The following is a 20899-nucleotide window of genomic DNA, read 5'->3' as shown; positions in this document are numbered from 1 at the left end:
CATATCAGACAAAATAGACTTTGAAATAAAGACTATTACAAGAGACAAATAAGGACACTACATAATGGTCAAAGGATTAATCCAAAAAGAAGATTTAACAGTTGTAAATATTTATGCACCCAACATAGGAGCACCTCAATACATAAGGCAAATACTAACAGCCATAAAAGGGGAAATCGACAGTAACACAATAATAGTAAGGGACTTTAACACCCCACTTTCACCAATGGACAGATCAACCAAAATGAAAATAAATAAGGAAACACAAACTTTAAATGATACATTAAACAAGATGGACTTCATTGATATTTTTAGGACATTCCATCCAAAAACAACAGAATACACATTTTTCTCAAGTGCTCATGGAACATTCTCCAGGATAGATCATATCTTGGGTCACAAATTGAAATCATATCAAATATCTTTTCTGACCACAACACTATGAGACTAGATATCAATTACAGGAAAAAGTCTATAAAAAATACAAACACATAGGGCATCCCTGGTGGCGCAGTGGTTGACAGTCCACCTGCCGATGCTGGGGACACGGGTTCGTGCCCCGGTCTGGGAAGATTCCACATGCCGCGGAGCAGCTGGGCCCGTGAGCCATGGCCGCTGAGCCTGTGCGTCCGGAGCCTGTGCTCCGCAACAGGAGAGACCACAACAGTGACAGGCCTCCGTACCGCAAAAAAAAAAAAAAAAAAAAAAAATCTTCCAACAAACAAAAGCCCAGGACCTTTGGTGGCTTCACAGGCAAATTCTATCAAATATTTAAAGAAGAGCTAACACCGATCCTTCTCAAACTCTTCTAAAATATACCAGAGGGAGGAACACTCCCAAACTCATTCTACGAGGCCACCATCACCCTGATACCAAAACCAGCCAAAGAGGTCACAAAGAAGGAAAACTAAGACCAGTATCACTGATGAACATAGATGCAAAAATCCTCAACAAAATACTAGCAAACAGAATCCAACAGCACATTAAAAGGATCATACACCATGATCAAGTGGGGTTTATCCCAGGAATGCAAGGATTCTTCAATATGTGGAAATCAATGTGATAAACCATATTAACAAATTGAAGGAAGAAAACCATATGATCATCTCAATAGATGCAGAGAAAGCTTTTGACAAAATTCAACACCTATTTATGATAAAAACTCTCCAGAAAGTAGGCATAGAGGTCACCTACCTCAACATAATAAAGGCCATATATGACAAACCCACAGCCAACATCGTTCTCAATGGTGAAAAACTGAAACCATTTCCTCTAAGATCAGGAACAAGACAAGGTTGTCCACTCCACCACTATTATTCAACATAGTTTTGGAAGTTTTAGCCACAGCAATCACAGATGAAAAAGAAATAAAAGGAATCCAAGTCGGAAAAGAAGAGGTAAAACTATCACTGTTTGCAGATGACATGATACTATACATAGAGAATCCTAAAGATGCTACCAGAAAACTACCAGAACTAATCAATGAATTTGGTAAAGTAGCAGGATACAAAATTAATGCACAGAAATCTGTTGCGTTCCTATACACTAAGGATGAAAAATCTTAAAGACAAATTAAGGAAGCACTCCCATTTACCATTGCAACAAAAAGAATAAAATACCTAGGACTAAACCTACCTAAGGAGGCAAAAGACCTGTATGCAGAAAACTATAAGACACTGATGAAAGAAATTAAAGATGATACAAACAGATGGAGAGATATACCATGTTCTTGGATTGGAAGAATCAACTTGTGAAAATGACTATACTACCCAAAGCAATCTACAGATTCAATGTAATCCCTATCAAACTACCAGTGGCATTTCTCACAGAACTAGAACAAAAAATTTCACAATTTGTATGGAAACACAAAAGACCCCGAATAGCCAAAGCAGTCTTGAGAACGAAAAACCGAGCTGGAGGAATCAGGCTCTGTGACTTCGGACTATACTACAAAGCTACAGTAATCAAGACAGTATGGTACTGGCACAAAAACAGAAATATAGATCAATGGAACAGGATAGAAAGCCCAGAGATAAACCCACATACATATGGTCACCTTATCTTTAATAAAGGAAGCAAGAATATACAATGGAGAAAAGACAGCCTCTTCAATAAGTGGTGCTGGGAAAACTGGACAGCTACATGTAAAATAATGAAATTAGAACACTTCCTAATACCATACAGAAAAATAAACTCAAAATGGATTAAAGACGTAAATGTAAGGCCGGACACTATAAAACTCTTAGAGGAAAACATAGGCAGAACACTCTATGACATAAATCACAGCAAGGTCCTTTTTGACCCACCTCCTAGAGAAATGGAAATAACAACAAAAATAAACAAATGGGACCTAATGAAACTTAAAAGCTTTTGCACAGCAAAGCAAACTGTAAGCAAGATGAAAAGACAACCCTCAGAATGGGAGAAAATATTTGCAAACTGAGCAACTGACAGAGGATTAATCTCCAAAATATATAAGCAGCTCATGCAGCTCAATATCAAAAAAACAAACAACCCAGTCCAAAAATGGTCAAAAGACCTAAATAGACATTTCTCCAAAGAAGGTACACAGATTGCCAACAAACACGTGAAAGGATGCTCAACATCACTAATCTTTAGAGAAATGCAAATCAAAACTACAATGAGGTATCACCTCACACAGGTCAGAATGGCCATCATCCAAAAATCTACAAACAATAAATGCTGGAGAGGGTGTGGAGAAAAGGGAACACTCTTGCACTGTTGGTGAGAATGTAAATTGAAACAGCCACTATGGAGAACAGTATGGAGCTTCCTTAAAAAACAAAGAATAGAACTACCATATGACCCAGCAATCCCACTACTGGGCGTATACCCTGAGAAAACCATAATTCAAAAAGAGTCATGTACCACAATGTTCACTGCAGCTCTATTTACAATAGCCAGGACATGGAAACAACCTAAGTGTCCATTGACAGATGAATGGATACAGAAGATGTGGCACATATATACAATGGAATATTACTCAGCCATAAAAGGAAACGAAATTGAGTTATTTGTAGTGAGGTGGACAGAACTAGAGTCTGTCATACAGAGTGAAGTAAGTCAGAAAGAGAAAAACAAATACCGTATGCTAACACATATATGTGGAATCTAAAAAAAAAAAAAAGGTTCTGAAGTACCTAGGGGCAGGACAGGAATAAAGATGCAGACGTAGAGAATGCACTTGAGGACATGTGGAGGGGGAAGGGTAAGCTGTGCCAAAGTGAGAGAGTGGCATTGACATATATATACTACCAAACATAAAATAGCTAGCTAGTGGGAAGCAGCCACATAGCACAGGGAGATCAGCTCTGTGCTCTGCGACCACCTAGAGGGGTGGGATAGGGAGGGTGGGAGGGAGACGCAAGAGGGAGGGGATATGGGGATGTATGTATACATACAGCTGATTCACCTTGTTATACAGCAGCAACTAACGCAACAATGTAAAGCAGTTATACTCCAATAAAGATGTTAAAAAAAAAATAGTTGCTTCAAAAAAAAATTCTTAAAGAAGATCTCAGCGTCACTCTCTCTGGGTCACATGCCAATTTCTTGGACCAATCACTATGGACAATGTGGGGATACATTCTATGACAGACCAGGCCTGTCTGGTGGTTGGGGATCTCCATTCGTGGATGAATGGAAAGTAGGGTATTTATGCCATAAATACTGACATGGCTGATTGGATGTGGGAAGAGGAGGGAAAAAGAAACAAAAGATCAATTTGAACTTTTGATTCTAGGCACCTGGGACAATGGTGGCATCATAAATAGAAATAGAATAGTTAGACGTAGTCACAGTTTCAATGGGAAGTTCATGTGCCAATTAGCCACGTTTCTCCAAAGAAACAGAAGCAACAGGCCAGTAGGATGTGTGTGTGAGCGCACGTGTGTGTGTGTGTGTGTGTGTGTGTGTGTGTGTGTGTGCCCAGAGAGAGACTGATTTAAGGAATTGTCTCACATAATTGTGGAGGCTGATGAGTCCAAAATCTGCAGGGCATGCTGTCAGGCTGTAGACCCAGAGCAGAGGTGGTGGTGCAGCTCAGTCTAAAGGCCCATCTGGAGCAGAATTCCTTCTCCCTAGAGCGGCGTTAGTCGTTTTTTCCTCTTAAGACCTTCCACTGATGAGATAGACCCACCCACATGATGAAGGCTTATCTGCTTTATTCAGAGTCTACAGATTTAGATGTTATTCTCATCTAAAAAATATCTGCACAGCAAGTCGAGACTAGTATTTGACCAAATAACCGGGTACTGTGGCCTAGCCAGGCTGACACATAAAATGAACCGTCACAATATGTGCATATGAGGAGGTGATGAGAAGCCTCTGGAATATTTGGGTGCAGGAGGAAATGAGGGTTTGGAATGCAGAGCACAGGTCGGGGGATGTGATTGTCATCAACACAGAAACGAGAGTAGAAGTCATTGGAGAGGATAAGATAGATAAAGGAGAAAATGCAGAAGAAAAAGGGCTAAGGATGCAACCCTAGGGAAAGCCAGCCTGAAAAGAAGACTAAAATGCAGTGGTCCTCGGCAGGACCCTCCCACGAATACCAAGATCTGAGGAGGCTTCATCCTCGGGCTCTGCATCTGTGGATTCAACCAGCACTGGACAGGAAATGCTACACCATCTGCGGCTGGCTGAATCGTGGGTTTGGAACCCGCGAATACGGAGGGCAAGGGTGCCAAAGTGCACCTATCAGTGAGAGAGGCAAGAGTAAGAAGAGCCCACCGCTGTGGAAGCCGAAGGAGGAGGACGTTTCAGGACAGGTCGGGTCGGGGTGGGGGGTGAGAATGTCGCGAGCAAGGGGATGCAAAGGACCGAGGAAAGCCCCCAGCTTGGGCAAAGGAAGACGAGGATCTCAAGCCGTGCTCCTCAAAATGCCATCTGCAGACCCGCCCCAGGCTGCACACCGCCCAGGCCCACAGAGGGAGTGAAACTGAGAGTGGGCACTTTGCAATCTGATGGCGTTTAGGGGTCATTTTATACCAGTTGAATTCAACAATAATAACAACAAACAAGGCTTGTATTCCCTAAGTCTTTTTCATTGCATTTTCCTAGTAACGTATTTTTTAAGTGGTGCGTGATGGCTTGGGAATGGAAAACGCTGGTCCTTTACAGTGGAGAGCTTGGGCTGCACTGCCCGGGATGGAGGTGGCTGGCGAGGATGGCAGAGGCAGAGGAGGGGGCGGCCAGGACTGGGCGGCTGGCTGGCAGATGGTGGCAAGGAAAAGAGAGAGCGGAGCGCTTGGTGTGGCGCTGGGGGAAGGAGAGTTGTCAGAGGGGAGTCCTGAGGAACTGGAGAGTGTGGTAGTGGTCCAGGCTCGTCCACCCACGATTACAAAGCATAAAAATCTAGAGTTCTTTCGTGACTCATTTGGCAGCAGAACCTGACTGGCTTGGCCCAAGGTGGTGCATAGTGTTCATTTACCCACCGTGCTATGAATATGCACACATCTGCTGAAATCTGAATGAGTCTGCGTGCGGGATGCTGGCCCAGGTCCCACTGGGAGTTTTGTAGCATGCTGTATAGACACGAAATCTGTTTCTAAAAGCTGAAATATTCTGAATTCCACAACTCGTCTGGCCTCCAGGTTTTTGAACAAAGAACCGTGGATCTGTATTTAGGACGAGGAAGGCCAAAACGTTCTTTTAGAGAGCAGAATGCCAAGGATCAGGGCTGGGAATGGGAGAAGGGAGAGGTGGAGAGCTAAGTCCGGGGGTGGGTTTGAGAGGGGACGATAAAAAGCACAGAGCTGTGGGGTAAGGAGGGAAGATTTTTTTTTCCCTGGTGAGCTGACTGCACAGGGGTTGGCTTTAGAAGACAGCGAGTCTGAGATGGGAAAATCTAAAGGTGAGAAGCACGTAGCCTCCACCTTCTAGGGACAGGAGGGCCGTGGCCTTGCTGCTTCTCCCAACCCTCGACCCTTCCTCTGACCAGAAGCTCCACAGGCTGGTTAGAGCATGAGTCATGAGAACCGCAGGCATCAAAGTTCAAGAAAACCCTCGCAAACCTCCCCGCCCTTGTCTACATCCTCTGGTCTAAATCACAGGGTGCCAGGACTTAAGCAAATTAAGGGAACTCGTACATAACATCTGTAAGCCTCAGTGCTGTGAGTGAGTGAGCCTTTAAGTCCTGTGCTTGCCCGTTAGCCGAGCTCCTCTCCTTACAGAGAAGAGAGCTCCTCTGTATTTCCCAGCTCCAGTGGGCAGGAAGGAATGCGCCGTCCACAGGCGCTCGGCAAGTCAAGGGTGGACGCTGGTGTCTCCACAGCCGCCCAGTCTCCGGCCCACGCTGGAAAGGCATTCCTCCGGCAGACGAAATAAAAGAGTGCTGAGAGCTGACGTGCTTTGTTTGCTTTCTAAAATGAATCAAACTCTTCAAAAGCTTGGGTTCAGCAGCGCCGGGTGTGCTGCGTTCCCACATCACATTCCTACCGTCTTGCCCTCCCCACTCCGACCCCAGGCCCTGCATTACTCAGATTCCTTCGACTCCCTCATCAGCGCCAGCTGGCGGCCGCCTGGGCTGCTCAGAAGGGCCGGATGCCCTGGGACAGGGCCTGCTGGACATTCACTGGCCTCAGCTGATGAGGGCGGTGGGGACAGAAAGCAGGGGCCCTTGAAGGACTGGGTCAGCGGGCTCTCGTTGGGCCCCCGGCGGGAAAATGCGTCTCCAAACACTAAAGAAATGGTTTACCCTGTGCCTCCAGTTAAGTGGCTATTGGGGGTTTGAAACACCGCCCCCCCTTTTCTTCCACACCCACCTCCACCCTGGAGTCACGCTGGATGCCAGATGGGGAGGGTGACTTTTAGCGGCCCATGTGTCTGGAGCATGGTAAAGCTCAGGAGTGGATTGGAAACAGAACATCCAGCCCCATCCGGGAATTTAGGGCACGCAGTCCATAAATCTCTCCGCTCATTCCACCTAGGTGGTAGCAAAGAGTGGCGAGTGGGAAGGGGATGGCAAAGCTCTAGCATAAAGCACCGTGATCTCACGTCCTACCATCTAGAGGGTGATGCTACGTACGCGACGAGGGCTCAGGAAGACTTTTCAGATTTAAGAATACACAAGGGAAGAACAAAAAGTTACCAGGAAGGAAACCATGGCGCCTTTGTCACTGCTTATTTAATACCTATTATGTAGCAATCTCACTGTGCTGGGCCCTGCCTTCAGAAGAGTAGAGGCCGTCTTCCATCCAGTCACGCCACTCCTGTTTATTTGGTCTTGGCAAATCACCTTGACCTTTGTAAAAACCCACAGTCCAAGTTTCTACCCGCAGAAGAGATTTCCATGACAGTTTCATATAACAAATTGTTTATTTGGACAAACTAAAGCGTGCAATAATAGAACACCTCAGGACTGGAGAAAACAGGAGGGAGCGTTTGCCAGCAGCCTGCACAATTTTACTGTTAAAAACTCCTTCTCTTCTACTGAGCTTCGTTCCTTTGTCCAGCTGGATACATATGAATAGTAGCAGTCTGAGCCTTTGCACATTTACGATGATGAATAAACCTAAATCTTTATTACGTGTTTCTAACTTTTCTTATTATTTCACCCTAAGTTAACTTTCCCAAATCCTTCATATAAAGAAAACACTAAATGGCGCCTCACAAATGCTTGTCATGTTTCACTAGAATTGAGTGGGTTTACTCGACATATAATTTAATCTGTTACGTTTTTTAAGTTCTTTGTGGGGGGGAAAGGTAGTAATTAAGTATTCTAAAGTTATAATATCAGTAGTATGTAGGTGTGTATATATCATCAGAAACTTTACAGCTGCACGAGTTTTTCAAAAATCAAGTCAAGGTATTGCCAACAATCGCCCCATTTACAGGAGTCTTTGTAGCATGTTAGTGACACGGTATTACGTGTATTCTTGCAGGGTGTACCAAAGACTCAGAGGGCCCTAAGACACTCAACGTTAGCACTTCACCCTTGATAAAATTAAAAGCCACCTCGTAGTGTCTGGGATGGATGGCAGAGGGCAGTGGGAAGGGGGAAGAGGGTGGTGGACTTTTAAAAGGATGGTGACAGTGACACACTTATAAACTTGACTGAGTGAAAAGGGGCAGTCAGACCTTGTAAAGGCTTCATAGTGTGGGAATCCACATGTCATGCGTGAAGGTTAAGAGAGACCTGGAGGAACCGCTGCTCATCTCTTTAGAGCCCCACCTCACCCCAGGTGGCTCGTCATTGAGCGAAAACAAGAAATAAGTCAGGGAGGAACCAAGGCAGAAGTAATTCGACGATCGTGAGTCAACAGCCTTTATAGTAAACACCACCCTCCATCTGCAGAAACTTACGTTAAAACAGTGCTTTGAACACCTTTCAGAAAACGGATATTCTTCCTAGGACACTGCTGTGAAAAGGGGGGAAGATGGGTGGGCTCTGGGCGGCCTTCATGAGGTGTCTTGTGCCAAAATAGGAGTGGAGGGCAAGTGAATGAAAGCTCCACCCCACACACGTAAAGAAGCCTGGAGACTGTTCTGAGCGTCTCTCCAATAACAGACTTTCGTTCATTCCAAGAGCTTGACCCGCTCAACAGATACACGAGGGCGGTTGCCTAGAGTGAGAGGTGTTCTTCCCCTGCCTGCTGAAAAGTGGCTTATTTTTTTCATATTGACATCGATGAAGGCTGGGCGCGTGGACAAGGCCTAGGGCTTTGAGAAGACATAGATGCGATGCAGTTACCTACACAGGTGCAGAAGGGGATACGACAGAAGGAAAGACAGGATCCTCTTCTACACGTTGCTTAAAATCTCACTCTGGGGGAGGCACCCTCACGGGTGAAACAATACAAGGCAATAACTAAGCACTAAATGATATACCACACACAAAACGCTGTATACAGGATCCTATGAGGATCTTTTCTCACGTGTAGATTCCAAGGCCTACAGAATCCAACTGAAAGGGGAGAAGCCGAAGCATCCACAACTGGTTTTTAAAGGAGCTCAGATTTGGGAAGCCCTGACCTAAGCCATAGGTGATGAAAGACACAGGGGGTGCGGGGGTAGGCAATGGGGTAACCAACAATGGAGAGATTTTCTAGAAAAGGATCCATGCAGTAGATGGGGTGCAAACTAGGGGGAAAACGGGATTTAGGTAAGCAGATGATGAAAGGAAGGCAGTCTAGGCAAGAGGGACCACACACACACACACACACAGGCTTGAAAGTTTGAGTAAAATGTGTGTGTGTGTGTGTGTGCGTGCGCGCGCACTATTAGCCTTAGTCACAACTCCAGAGCAATACATGTTCCTCAGGTAGGCTTAGTCCCACTAGGGTAGAGATGCTAATTTATCAAACTGACAAATGGGGGCTCAGATAATGAAGGCACCCAGAGGAAGCCTGGCAGCCATGTAGCACACAGACCCGGGAGCCAGAAAGCCTGGGTTCACATGCCAGACCTGCCACTCCCTGGCCTGGACCTTTGTGCAAGTTGTGGAAACCTCTCTGAGTCTCAGTTTGGTTACATGTACAACTAGAACGCTACGACCCACCTCATTAGGGTTGTTAGATGAATATTGAGAAAAATGATGTTTGTGACGGCCCAGCACAGGGCCTGGTCCCTGAATGAGCCAGTGGACTGAAGGAGAAAACTCTCAATGGCTCATCTTTGTTTGGGGACGTTTCTGGAGACCTGTAGAATTGAAAAGTTGCTGCCTCGGATTATTTTTTTGAAATAACTTTGTTATAATGAAGATTTTTTTTTGAAATTGGTATCAAACTAAAAATGCTAAAACATGGCTCTAGAGTGGGTATTTCTATGTTGTTTCTCTGTGGCTGTGGCAGAATCTATACTTATTTGAACTCAGGGATGGATACATCTTGCGCTCCTCTAGAGCATGCGTCAGCAAACTTGCTCCAGGGAGGGCCAGATAATACATTTTTTCGCCTTTTTAGTTTTTAACCGCCTCTGTCGCAGCTGCTCAAGTCTGCTGTTGCAGCTCACAGGCAACGTGGAGATGAACGTGTGCGCCTGTTCCAATAAAACTTTATTTAGAGACATCTCATGAAATATTATCCTGCTTTAGATTTTGCTCCAACCACTTAAAAATGTAAAAGCTATTCTTAGCTCGTAGGTCATATAAAAACAGGCGGCCCACAAGCCGTAGTTATCTGACTGACCTGTGCACAAGAGCCAGGACTGGCAACAGGCCTGACCTGGTTGTGAAGAGGTGCATCCTAGCTCAGGGGTAATAAATGTAAACGGCACTCCCGCCCTCAACCACGAGTTTCCCCACTGCCTTCCTAAGCAACAGGCAGAACCTCAGGATTACACAAGTCCTTTGAAGATGCACGGGTTCTCTTGCTCATTCATTCAGAAGGCATTTCAGCTTCTATAAGGTATAAGCCCGCAGGGCACACAGAGTTGAACAAGATACCAGCTTACCTGGAAGCTGGGGAAACAGACATCAACAAATCATCATGATACAATGTGTCAGAACCTTATGCTAGGGCCCTGGTCCAAGTCCAATAGGGGCAGAGCACAGGGAGGGAGGGATTCATTCTGAAAAGGCGAGGTGGGCAGGGTTGGGGGTGTAGACAAGGAAGCACAAAAGAGCAAGTGTTGGCACTGGGCTTGATAGCAGAAGAGTGAAGGGAGGACATTCTGGGCAGAAGGACCCGTCCGTGCAAAGTCAGGACTGTACGAGCGTCTTGGATTCAGTGAGTTCGCCCCTCCACCCTGCCCCAATGTGTGGCTACAGTGTGGGATGTGGGTTGCGAGGGGAGGTGAGATGAGGCCAGAAAGTGAGGGTGGGCTCCGATTATAGTCCAGCCCAAAGCATGTGGATCCTGTTTTTAAGGCATTGGAGTGTTCCTGGAGGTTTTTAAACATAGTAGTAACGTGATCAGCTCTGTATTCCAGAAACTAAACAGGTAGCAATGTGGAACATAGAGCAGAACAAGGAGCCATTTCAAGCAGGGTAACTAAAAGGAGTGGCTGGAATAAATCAGACAGGAGATACAGAGGACGGACCTAAAGCACTGTCTGTGGTTAGGATGCAAGCTGGTGGCCCCCGGGCAGGGCACCCCCGGAGCAGCAGATCCGTCCTCTCTACCAGGGGCTGGACTGGACGATTCCCAAGGTTGCTTTCTGCCCTCGCAGGCTCTGACTTGCCCCTTCACTCTCAGCCAGCAGCCATATGGGATCCTCCTAAGTTGTGGACGGAAGAATCTCTTCCCTCTAGCATCCTCTCTGAGTTTTTGCTGTATCCGCACCAGTGCCCAGCGGCAGCTGGAAAATGGTTTGGATGGCATCTGTGCCATCTCCCTTGCTCTGGCCTGCACGGGCGTCTGGGGAGGCCGAGAGAGTGCTGGTGAGCACACGTTAGTGTCCGAGCCCTGGGGTCCTGACCCATTTTATGAGGCTACCCATGGGAGCATTAGGGTGGCTGCATAAACCAATCGACGGTGTTTTTATAGCACAATTTAAACAGTGTCTTTTCATCCAGAAGGTCAGGTGATATAGATGGAGATATAGATGGAGAGGGGGCTGCTTCTGTATTAACTGAGAGCATTTGTGTTTCCCCAAAGGGTTCTGAAGGAAACAGAGCAGATGACACTAATAAAGTAACAGCTATCAGCATTATGTGAGCTGCATTAAGAAAGAGTTCAATATTTTTTAACTAATAGTCTACTGTCCCTGAGTGTTTAAACAAACCAAGGGTAAAAACAGAGAAATAGATCATATCATTCCCTGCTCAAAACGTTCCCGTGACTTCCTGTCACACTCAGGAGAAAATCCAAATGGCTGTCACCTCCCTCTCTCCCTCCGTCCCCTGGGTACCCCTCTCTGGGCAACCTGGACTGCTCACTGGTCTTAAATACACCAAGCTCACTTGTATGTCGGGCCCTTCCCATGGGTCACTTCCTCTGTCTGGAACATTCTTTCCCCAGATCTTTGAGTGGATCCCTCACGTTGTTCAGATGCCTGCTTCAATATTACCTCCCTAGAGGGCCTTACATGACCACTCGCTCTAAAATGAGACTCTCCTCACCCACCTTGGTCTGTTTTCCTCTAGCAATTTTTCCTGCGTCATTTTTCTTCATGGCATCTACCACACCAAAACTGTACTATATATTTCTTTAATTTTTGTCCTCCACTCCTACTAGACTGTAAGCTTTGTGAGGGTAAGACCTTTAACTGGGCTGTTGTTGTATTCTCCCTACCTAGAACAGCCGTGGCACATGGTTGGTTCTGAATTGATATTTGTTAAATTAGAAAGCTGCCCGGTGATAGGATGGCACAGAGATGAAGGGATTCCTCCATCATTTTCTGAATGCCCACCACACATATAATATCGATAATAGTCTAATAGTGATAATAGTTATAATTAACATGATCATTTAAAATTAATTTATATCATATAACAATAATATTATAATGATATATGATGTTAATGTTATGATATAGTAATAAAATAATGTATAATAAATTTAATATTAAAATAATAATAATGTAATAATACTAATAAGCCATCATTTACTAAGGTCTTACCATCTGCCAAATACTATTAACTTCTATCTACATTAGTTCATTTAGTCCTCATTATAACGCTAGCAGGTTGATATTATTGTCTATTTTACACTTCAGGACACCAAAATTAGGAAGTTAGAAATTTGTTGAGATTCTAACACACGTTTAACTGACTCCAACACCCTCATGCTTTTCTCTATATAACTAACAATACAACGACCCAAACCACCTTGAAATAAACTTCAGGTAGGTTTTCAGGTATATTCTGTACAGGACAGAAACAGGAGAGCAGGAGAGCCACTTGGTGTGAGTTAAGCTTTTACCTAGAGAAAGAAAGAGCCCTGGCATATGCTTTGGGAAACTCTTTAAAAGCATTAAAAAGGGGTGAGATAGTGTTCACTATTCAGTGGTACTCATCAAGCAAAACAGAAGGCGGATTCAGCTTTACTGCTTAGGAAGCCAAAGGAATGTTATCTAGATCTCCTGGAGGCCACAAGACTCATCTTACAGATGAGAAGGCCTTTGACTTATCCAGGCAGACACCAAAAACAATTTCCTGCCAGCTAGACTCTCACATAAGTCTGTGGGACCCTTAGGAAGATCCTTGCAGTGTAATATGTCTCATGCTTAATGTGTATTCAGAAGGACCTTGCAAAATCACTCAGGCTCATTTTCACTCTAAGGCTAAATGAGGGAAAGAGGTCGAGTGGAGGTCCCAAACCTGTGTGTCAACCTCACTATGACCACCTTGGTGGTGGTGGTAGTGGGGGGTCCTGTCCAGGGAATAAGTGCCACATTAAACAGTGATCTAAACTCTGAGCCCTGTACCCTGTATCCGGAAACCACTTTTGTAGGACAGCTGCTCTCCTGTTCTTTTTGCTTAGATCATAAAAGTAGAATTTTTTTTAATAAATTTATTTATTTATTGTTTTGTTCTGTTTTTTTATTTTTGGCTGCATTGGGTCTTCGTTGCTGTGCACAGGCTTTCTCTAGTTGTGGCGAGCGGGGGCTACTCTTCATTGTGGTGCGCGGGCTTCCCATTGCAGTGGCTTCTCGTTGCGGAGCACGGGCCCTAGGTGCACGGGCTTCAGTAGTTGTGGCTCACGGGCTCTAGAGCGCAGACTCAGTAGTTGTGGCGCACGGGCTTAGCTGCTTGGCAGCATGTGGGATCTTCCCGGACCAGGGCTCGAACCCATGTCCCCTGCATTAGCAGGTGGATTCTTAACCACTGCACCACCAGGGAAGCCCCATAAAAGTAGAATTTTAATCCATTGGGAATTGGGAAGGAAAAAAAATCAAACTGATTCTGATCCAACTCAGTCAGGAGAAAAATAAAGGCTGATTTTTCCATCCAAGTCGTGTAGTCTAGTTGGAGTCCTTCCCATTCAGGGACAGCTATTGTCTGCACTCATCGAGTCTCAATCCTGAGGTCCCATGAAAAGGAATTTTCCCCTCACTGCTCCATTCCTCAGAAGAGTTGCTGAAGATGACCATTTCTGTTCTCTCCTGGGTGATCCTCTCTCTCTATAGAAAGCATGAAGTTGAACCAAATGCTCTGTGCTTCACTGGGAAAAGACTGAGTTTTTTTAACTAGGCTCATCAAACAGTGGGCATGTTTTGTTCCCTGGATAATAAGTGTTGGTGGGTTAATGGGTCATCTTCAAGAGAGAGGTCAGAAGGAAAAACTGCAGTGTTCAAAGCTGGAACTAGAAATGCCAGCCATCAAAGAACACAGTACTTGGTGAACAGTGATGATGTATAGGGCGTGCACTGGCCAGCCCCATCTAAGAGGTCACAGCTAACCTTTATCCTCAGCAAAACCAGAGAAGGTCTACTGAATGTGGCTGACACTCAACTCTGTGAGGCCCTCGTGAGAAGCCGGCCAGGGAATCCCTGGTGCCTGAGCTACCAAGTTCCTTTTCACTGAGGGAGAATTGTATTCTGGCTCCTTGCAGACTGACATTGCAAGTACTTTGAACATTGAAAAGAACAAAAAAAGCAAACAGCCGCAAGAAAGGGGAGGGGAGGGAGGAGAGAAAGAGAGAGAGAGATATCAGCAGGGGTAGTTAGTAAAAAGGGGCCCGGAGACAGAAAACCTTTTGTTCCCCGAGTTTGTTTCATGTAGAGATTGTGAGGTGAACGGCTTTGAAATAAAATGGGTTTATGAAGGAGTTGCTAGGTCACAGGAAGCGCGACTGTCAGCCCGCTTGCTGAATTCCATTTCTTTAAAATTTGGGTTAAGCTTAAAAAGAATTTATCTCCTTTTCCAGGGGTTTTGGGGGTGGGGGTGGAGTAAGGTTCGGGAAAGGTTCCTGACTTTATTTTCCACCCTTTCTGACGATGTAAAAAGAAATGATCACATTACAAGTTCTTTGTCAGTTTTCAGGAGTTAAGGGTGGGCGGAGCGTCCGCATTACCTTGGCCCACTAGCCAATGGCGGGGCGGTATGCAAATTAGCTCCGTGCTCGGCCTGCCTCAATCAAAACAGTGAGCTCAGAGGCTTGGCGGGCGTAGCGGTGCCGGAGCTCCGCGCTGCGCTGACAACTGGCTGCAGCTGGGCCGTTCTCACTTTCATTTAGCCCAGCGCTCGATGGAGGGGCGGACACGCCAGTGCTTAATGCAGTCTAACTAGTGTAGGAAAACGCCTCAATTCACCGCTGCCGAGATGAAGTATAAGGTAAGAGAGTGCCTTTTACAGAAGGTTTCCGTGTGTGTGTGTGTGTGTGTGTGTGTGTGTGTATGTGTATGTGTGTGTGTGTGTGTGTGTCCGTCTGTCCTCTGCAGGACAGCTCCTCTGCAGGGACCCCTACTGTGCCCGATTGTGTTCTGTTTTGAGATGGGTCTCAGTCACTGGGGTTGGCATAGAAGCAGGCAGGCAGAGCTCCAGCCTCTAAGACCCACGCCGGGAGCTCACAGCACACCCGGTCCACCTCCCCTGAAAGTCTGGCGGAGCTGCAGTGGCCACGGTAGATCAGAGGGTGTCTAACTCCACGCGGAGCGCCCCTTAGCTCAGCACTCCGCGCCCGGGCCTGGCTGCCACTGTCCCGGGAGACGTAGTAAGAAAGGAATCAGAACTGCTGAGCCTCTCAGCCTGGCTCTTAAAGCAGTTTTCAGCCTTTGCTTTAAAGCGTTTGCTTCGGGAAGCAGTTTGCCATACGTACTTTTAGTGGAAGAAGTTCAAAGCCCCAGGTACCCTTATACAGCTGATGATGGAGAATTTTGACATCCATAAATGACATTGGATTCAGAACCAATGAGTACTTGCCATTTCTTGAAAACACTTTCATTGGCGTTTGAATGGACTGAGGGTCTGAAGGCTCCAGCGAGCTTATTGTCCCTGAAACTCATAGTAGTGTCAGAACACTCAGCAGCATATTTCTCCACGCATTTCGCACCTTTGTGTGTTTATTCTCGGCAAAAGGATTACAACTTATTTAGAATATCCCCTTTTGTCTAAGTTGCCCCCATCTAACCAGGCAAGCAGCTTCCAGAGACCCCCTATTCAGAGCAGATTGCAAGGGATTGGATATGAATTTTGCTTGGAGGATGACTACGTGTGTTTTAGAATAGATACAGTCCCAGTGCGTTTAAACAAACATGCTGTTATTGAAAGGCGTTTAGGCCAGGTGGTTATGCTTTGGGATTGGCAATTTGAGTTACCTGTCTGACCTTCAAGATTGTGCTAGCTGAGAGCTACTTGGCTTTCTTTCTGAATTACCTAGGTTCTGGCTCATCCTTTTTTAATGTGAGGTTGTAAATACTCAGTTCTGGCTAATAGCCGCTGGCTAACCTCAGTGATAAACCTGTTATTCAAAAGCTATAAATCTTGTTCAGTAGCTCTAAATCTAACTGTTAAAGGTCTCTATTGTGATGCATGAGTTATAGCTCTCCTTGGAAAGGTTAGAACTCTCTGAAAGCAGAGGTATCAGTTAGCACTGTACTATCAGCTTTCCATTTTCTACCTCAATAGGAGAGATCAGGGGAATGGATAATCCTGAAGATTCTTAATATTTTTGACTTCAGGATGCAACCAGAAACAAATCCTTCTACCTGGCAGGAAAGCTCTTTTTCTTGAAATGGCTCACCCATATTTCCACAGTTCCCTTATTTAGAACAGTGATAGGATATCATAATGTCCTATCTCCAGATATTACTTAGCCTTCAGTGAATCTTTGCCCCTCTTCTGCCTATTGTGAATGCCTTTAGTTTCATAAAAACCAGCTTGAAGGGGGAAAAAAGAGAAAATACATTCCTACATTTATTATTGGAAAGTATAAATGGCTGTTTTTAACGTTGAGTGCCGCAACCTGGAAAGTGACAGAGAAGTCTAAAGTCACTGTTATTCAGCGACCTCATCATGTTTAGTTTTACTTTTGTGGAAAGAAAACATCACAGCAGCTGACGCTGTGAACTGTGATTGCCGTTCATGGGGAAAACCTGCCTCTCTGCCGGGTCTTACCAGTGTCGAACACCCTGCCAAGTGTTGTAAATGTATGATTTTTATTAGCTTGCGCACGTCTTCACCAGCAAAACTACTGACTTCCCCAACTAACCAAATGACAGATTGACACCTTGTGGTGACTATAAAAGGAACCAATAGCTGAAGCAATCTACTTTCCCTTTCTCATAAAGCCTATTTTCTCTCAAGTTAATAATGGACTTTGTTTCAGGAGAGGATTTTGTAATTTTAAGTAGAGGAGGTGGCACAAAGGTAGACGAGTGATAAATAACAGTTCTTAAGACTCACCAGGCCGATACAGAATTCCATATTTAAATCTCCAATTAACTCCACGAGGTGGTGTTAATACTTTATACTCATTTTCAAATGTGGAAATTGTGGCAAAGAGAGGCTAAGTAATTTATCCAAAGCCACACAGCTAAAAAGTGGAGGAGCTGGGATTTGAACCAAGATGATCTGGCTCCAGAACTTGTGACTTTAAACCACTATTAAAGAAAGAACTCTCTGTGACCTCCCTAAAATGTGCTGTGTGACTGGTGTTTTCTTCTCCCAGGAAGTTTAAGACTCTATGTCATCTAGAGTATTCCTGCACATCAAGGTAACGATTATATAAAAGACCTTTCATGCTTATTGAATAAATCATAAGAACTCAAGAAAAAGTATTCCTGCAGAATAGATTCTTTTTTTTTTTTTTTTTAAGACAGTAACTCTACAAAGCAAAGTGAAATGCATGTTTGGTAGTGTTGTTTAATTCGAGCCACTTAGGTAGTAAAACCAGATAATTATTAGATTGTAAAATCCTGGAGTCAGGAATTACCTTTTAGACACGATATTGCTCTAAACACTATAAATTTAGCACAGTCAGACTTAAAGATACTCACTGAGTGATTTATAATCCGGCCACTCTTAAGATATTTTTTATATACATTTATTTATTTATTATTTTTGGCTGTGTTGGGTCATTGTTGCTGTGCTCGGGCTTTCTCTAGTTGCGGTGAGCGGGGGCTGCTCTTTGTTGCGGTGCGCGGGCTTCTCATTGCCGTGGCTTCTCTTGTTGCGGAGCATGGGCTCTAGGCACACAGGCTTCAGTACTTGTGGCACACGGGCTTAGTTGCTCCATGGACATGTGGGATCTTCCCAGACCAGGGCTCGAACCCGTGACCCCTGCGTTGGCAGGCAGATTCTTAACCACTGAGCCATCAGGGAAGTCCCTAAGGCTTTTTTTTTTAACCAGATTATCTGGTTTGGCTACTTCAGGGATCATAACTAGAGAACAACCAAGCCTCCCCTCATTCTGAACTTACACACAGCTCCAGCTCAGCCAGCTTATATTTATGGTAATCTTGAGCACTGTGGAATGCAAGCTATTGCTCTGGTGAATTTTTTTTGGTTAGCCTATATCTAGTCTATTTTAATTGCATTGTATGTATTTTTATTTGTTCACAGGAAGGGTGCAGTCACTCTCATATGCACGTAAAGTTCCATTTCTTTCTAAAGGATTCCGTCTGAGGTTCGCTGACAGTAAATTGCGGGGGACTTCATTTATCAAGAATTTTCCCCAAGCTCCTTGGAACATACACAGCACGTTCTGGATACTGGGGTTGAGGGCTGTGCCTCGGTGGCCGTGGCTTGCTCAGGGAAAGCTTCCCTCCTGAGGGTCTGGGGGTGGGTTATCGCTGCTGTCTGCCAGGAGGGTAATTGGAGGGTGGGTGCACAGCTGTGTTTGAGCAGAGGCCCGAGGCCCCACCCATGTTGTGCAGGCCCAGGCCTGGTCAGTGCCCCACGGGCCCGGCCTGTTTGATCTCTAATAGCTGAGCAGCTTCTGTGGCCAAATTTCTGTACCCTGTGTGCCTACATTAAAATGCTAAATTACTTCTCTAGTCTGCCATTCAGCAAACTCATTCATGAACGTTCCGACTGAACGTTAGAACAGGTAGAGCTTAGAACACAAGTAAGAAAACTACATTTTGAAATTCAGATTCCTGCGTCGTGGATGAACGTGGTAAAGTAGGTTAGGGAAACCAGAAAGTGTGTACAATGAAAAGCTTTCTAGGGGACTTTGAAAATATTTTTATTTTCTCAAGGTGGCTTGAGAACATTTGATCAAGTGTCTTTGATTTAGTCAGCATGGTCATTTATAATCCATATAATTTCTGATTCTTTCCTGGCTTCAACATTTTGGTTTTAAATTTTTTATTCTCTTCTAAATGATGTGTTGCACACCCTCCAAATGAGGGACTCCTGCCCCCTGCCTCCTTTTTAAAACTTATGTGAGATCTATGCATTTAAAAGCACCAAAAGATGCTTTGAAAAAATTATTTGGTTACATATTTATTTCTTAACTGAGCAAACCCATTTTCAGAGCTAAACGATTTACGTGTACAGAAATCAGAGTCTTTGTAGAACTGAAGGTGTTCTGAGAACACCGATCTAGCAGGTTGCACAGTAACGAAGATTCCTTCAGCATCCTTTTCTTGCTGGAATATACATCAGTCCTCTTCTGAGAATTCATCAGTGGCTTCCACTCTGCGCCCCGCCACTTCTAAAGAAACTTCCTCTCCACTTTTCAAGCCTCTTTGCCAATTCCATCCCCTTTCGTGCCCTTATGACCTCATCGTCTCTCTTTTTTTTTTTTTTTTTTTTTTTTTTTGCGGTACGCGGGCCTCTCACTGTTGCGGCCTCTCCCGTTGCGGAGCACAGGCTCCGGACGCGCAGGCTCAGCGGCCATGGCTCACGGGCCCAGCCGCTCCGCGGCATGTGGGATCTTCCCGGACCGGGGCACGAACCCGTGTCCCCTGCATCGGCAGGCAGATTCTCAACCACTGTGCCACCAGGGAAGCCCATCTCTCATTTTTTTCATTCAAGCATTCTCTATGCTTCTCTAATACCGACTTCTGGAGGGCTTGCCTCCCCACCTACACAGACGTGGCACACTTAAAGCACACTGTACCCCCTACCTCCCTCCTCTCTTTGGACTCTGCTATAGGAAATCTTGGTCCCTTGTTGCTCCCATTCATTTGCCCCTGTCTCTTTGTGCCTACGTGACTTGGTTCGTGTGTCACTTGCCGTGAGTCAAACCCCCTCATCCATCCACTCTATAAGAGAATCAGAAGACTAAACCTTTGTCTCCCTGACTGTCCTATAATCCCTACAATAGGCTTTCTGTTTCTCACCGCTGCCCTACTCTGTTAGCACTACCTTACTCATTAACCTCTTTCAATCAAATCACTATCTAAATGATACCTGGAACTCACATAGGTTGCCCACTGGGGCTTTCCAGTTTTAGGTAAGCCCCACTGAATACGAGAGACTCACCCTTTATTTGTATGTAGTGGCAGATTGACAGACAAGTCCCTTGAATAAAAAGTATGATCCAGGATCTGTTGTGGCCTTGGGGGTGGGAGGCAGAGGTAGGGACTTGGTCTCTTCTGTGTTCTTGCAGTAGAGACAAGATAGAGTATGAGGTTTGGGGAAAGGCATTTCTGTTTCCTGTGACGTGATGCTCTGTAACCTTGGGCAAGTTAAGCTCTCTGGGCCTCAGTTTTCTTATCTGTAAAGTAGGGATAATAACTGCCTCATAGGATTGTTCTAAAGCCTAAGCAAGACATTTTCCATGGTAAGGTATTTACCATGGCTCCTGCATAATGGAAGCAGACAATGCTAGTCGGCCCCAGCTCTCCTTATATAAGTAGGTGCCCAATAGATGTTGAAAGGATAGTGTGGACTCAAGACTTGGTGACAGGATTATGTCAAAACCCCAGTCACTAGGTTAAGATAATCGAGTATTATTGAATATTCCATGGGCCTGGAGATGTCTTGCAGAAATGCAGATGCCAGACATAGGGATTTACCAGTACACCTCTGTCCCCACTTGCTAATATTTTAATGACTTGGTATCTTCATTGTTATTAATAAGATTTGATATTCCTGAAATCGTAG

General features: G+C 45.1%; 1 protein-coding gene across 3 annotated transcripts in view; it reads left to right on the top strand.

Moving 5' to 3' along the window:
- NEDD9 (neural precursor cell expressed, developmentally down-regulated 9) overlaps window positions 1-20899 on the top strand; it is a 296988-nt gene that overhangs the window by 237184 nt on the left and 38905 nt on the right. Inside the window, exon 1 of one of the 3 annotated variants that reach the window (XM_027128366.1) lies at window positions 14746-15178. The exons of the other annotated variants lie outside the window; for them this stretch is intronic. Coding sequence (XP_026984167.1) covers window positions 15167-15178 — 12 coding nt within the window. The 5' untranslated portion in view covers window positions 14746-15166. Of the gene's footprint in view, window positions 1-14745; window positions 15179-20899 lie in introns of those variants that run through there. 3 annotated transcript variants of the gene reach the window in all.

The sequence above is a fragment of the Aethalodelphis obliquidens genome, unplaced genomic scaffold, assembly GCF_003676395.1.
Source record: "Aethalodelphis obliquidens isolate GAN/ISIS:26980383/991018 unplaced genomic scaffold, ASM367639v1 scaffold34, whole genome shotgun sequence".
NCBI lineage: Eukaryota > Metazoa > Chordata > Mammalia > Artiodactyla > Delphinidae > Aethalodelphis > Aethalodelphis obliquidens.
Note: the sequence above shows the minus strand (reverse complement) of the source record. Positions and strands in the feature narration are given on the sequence as shown.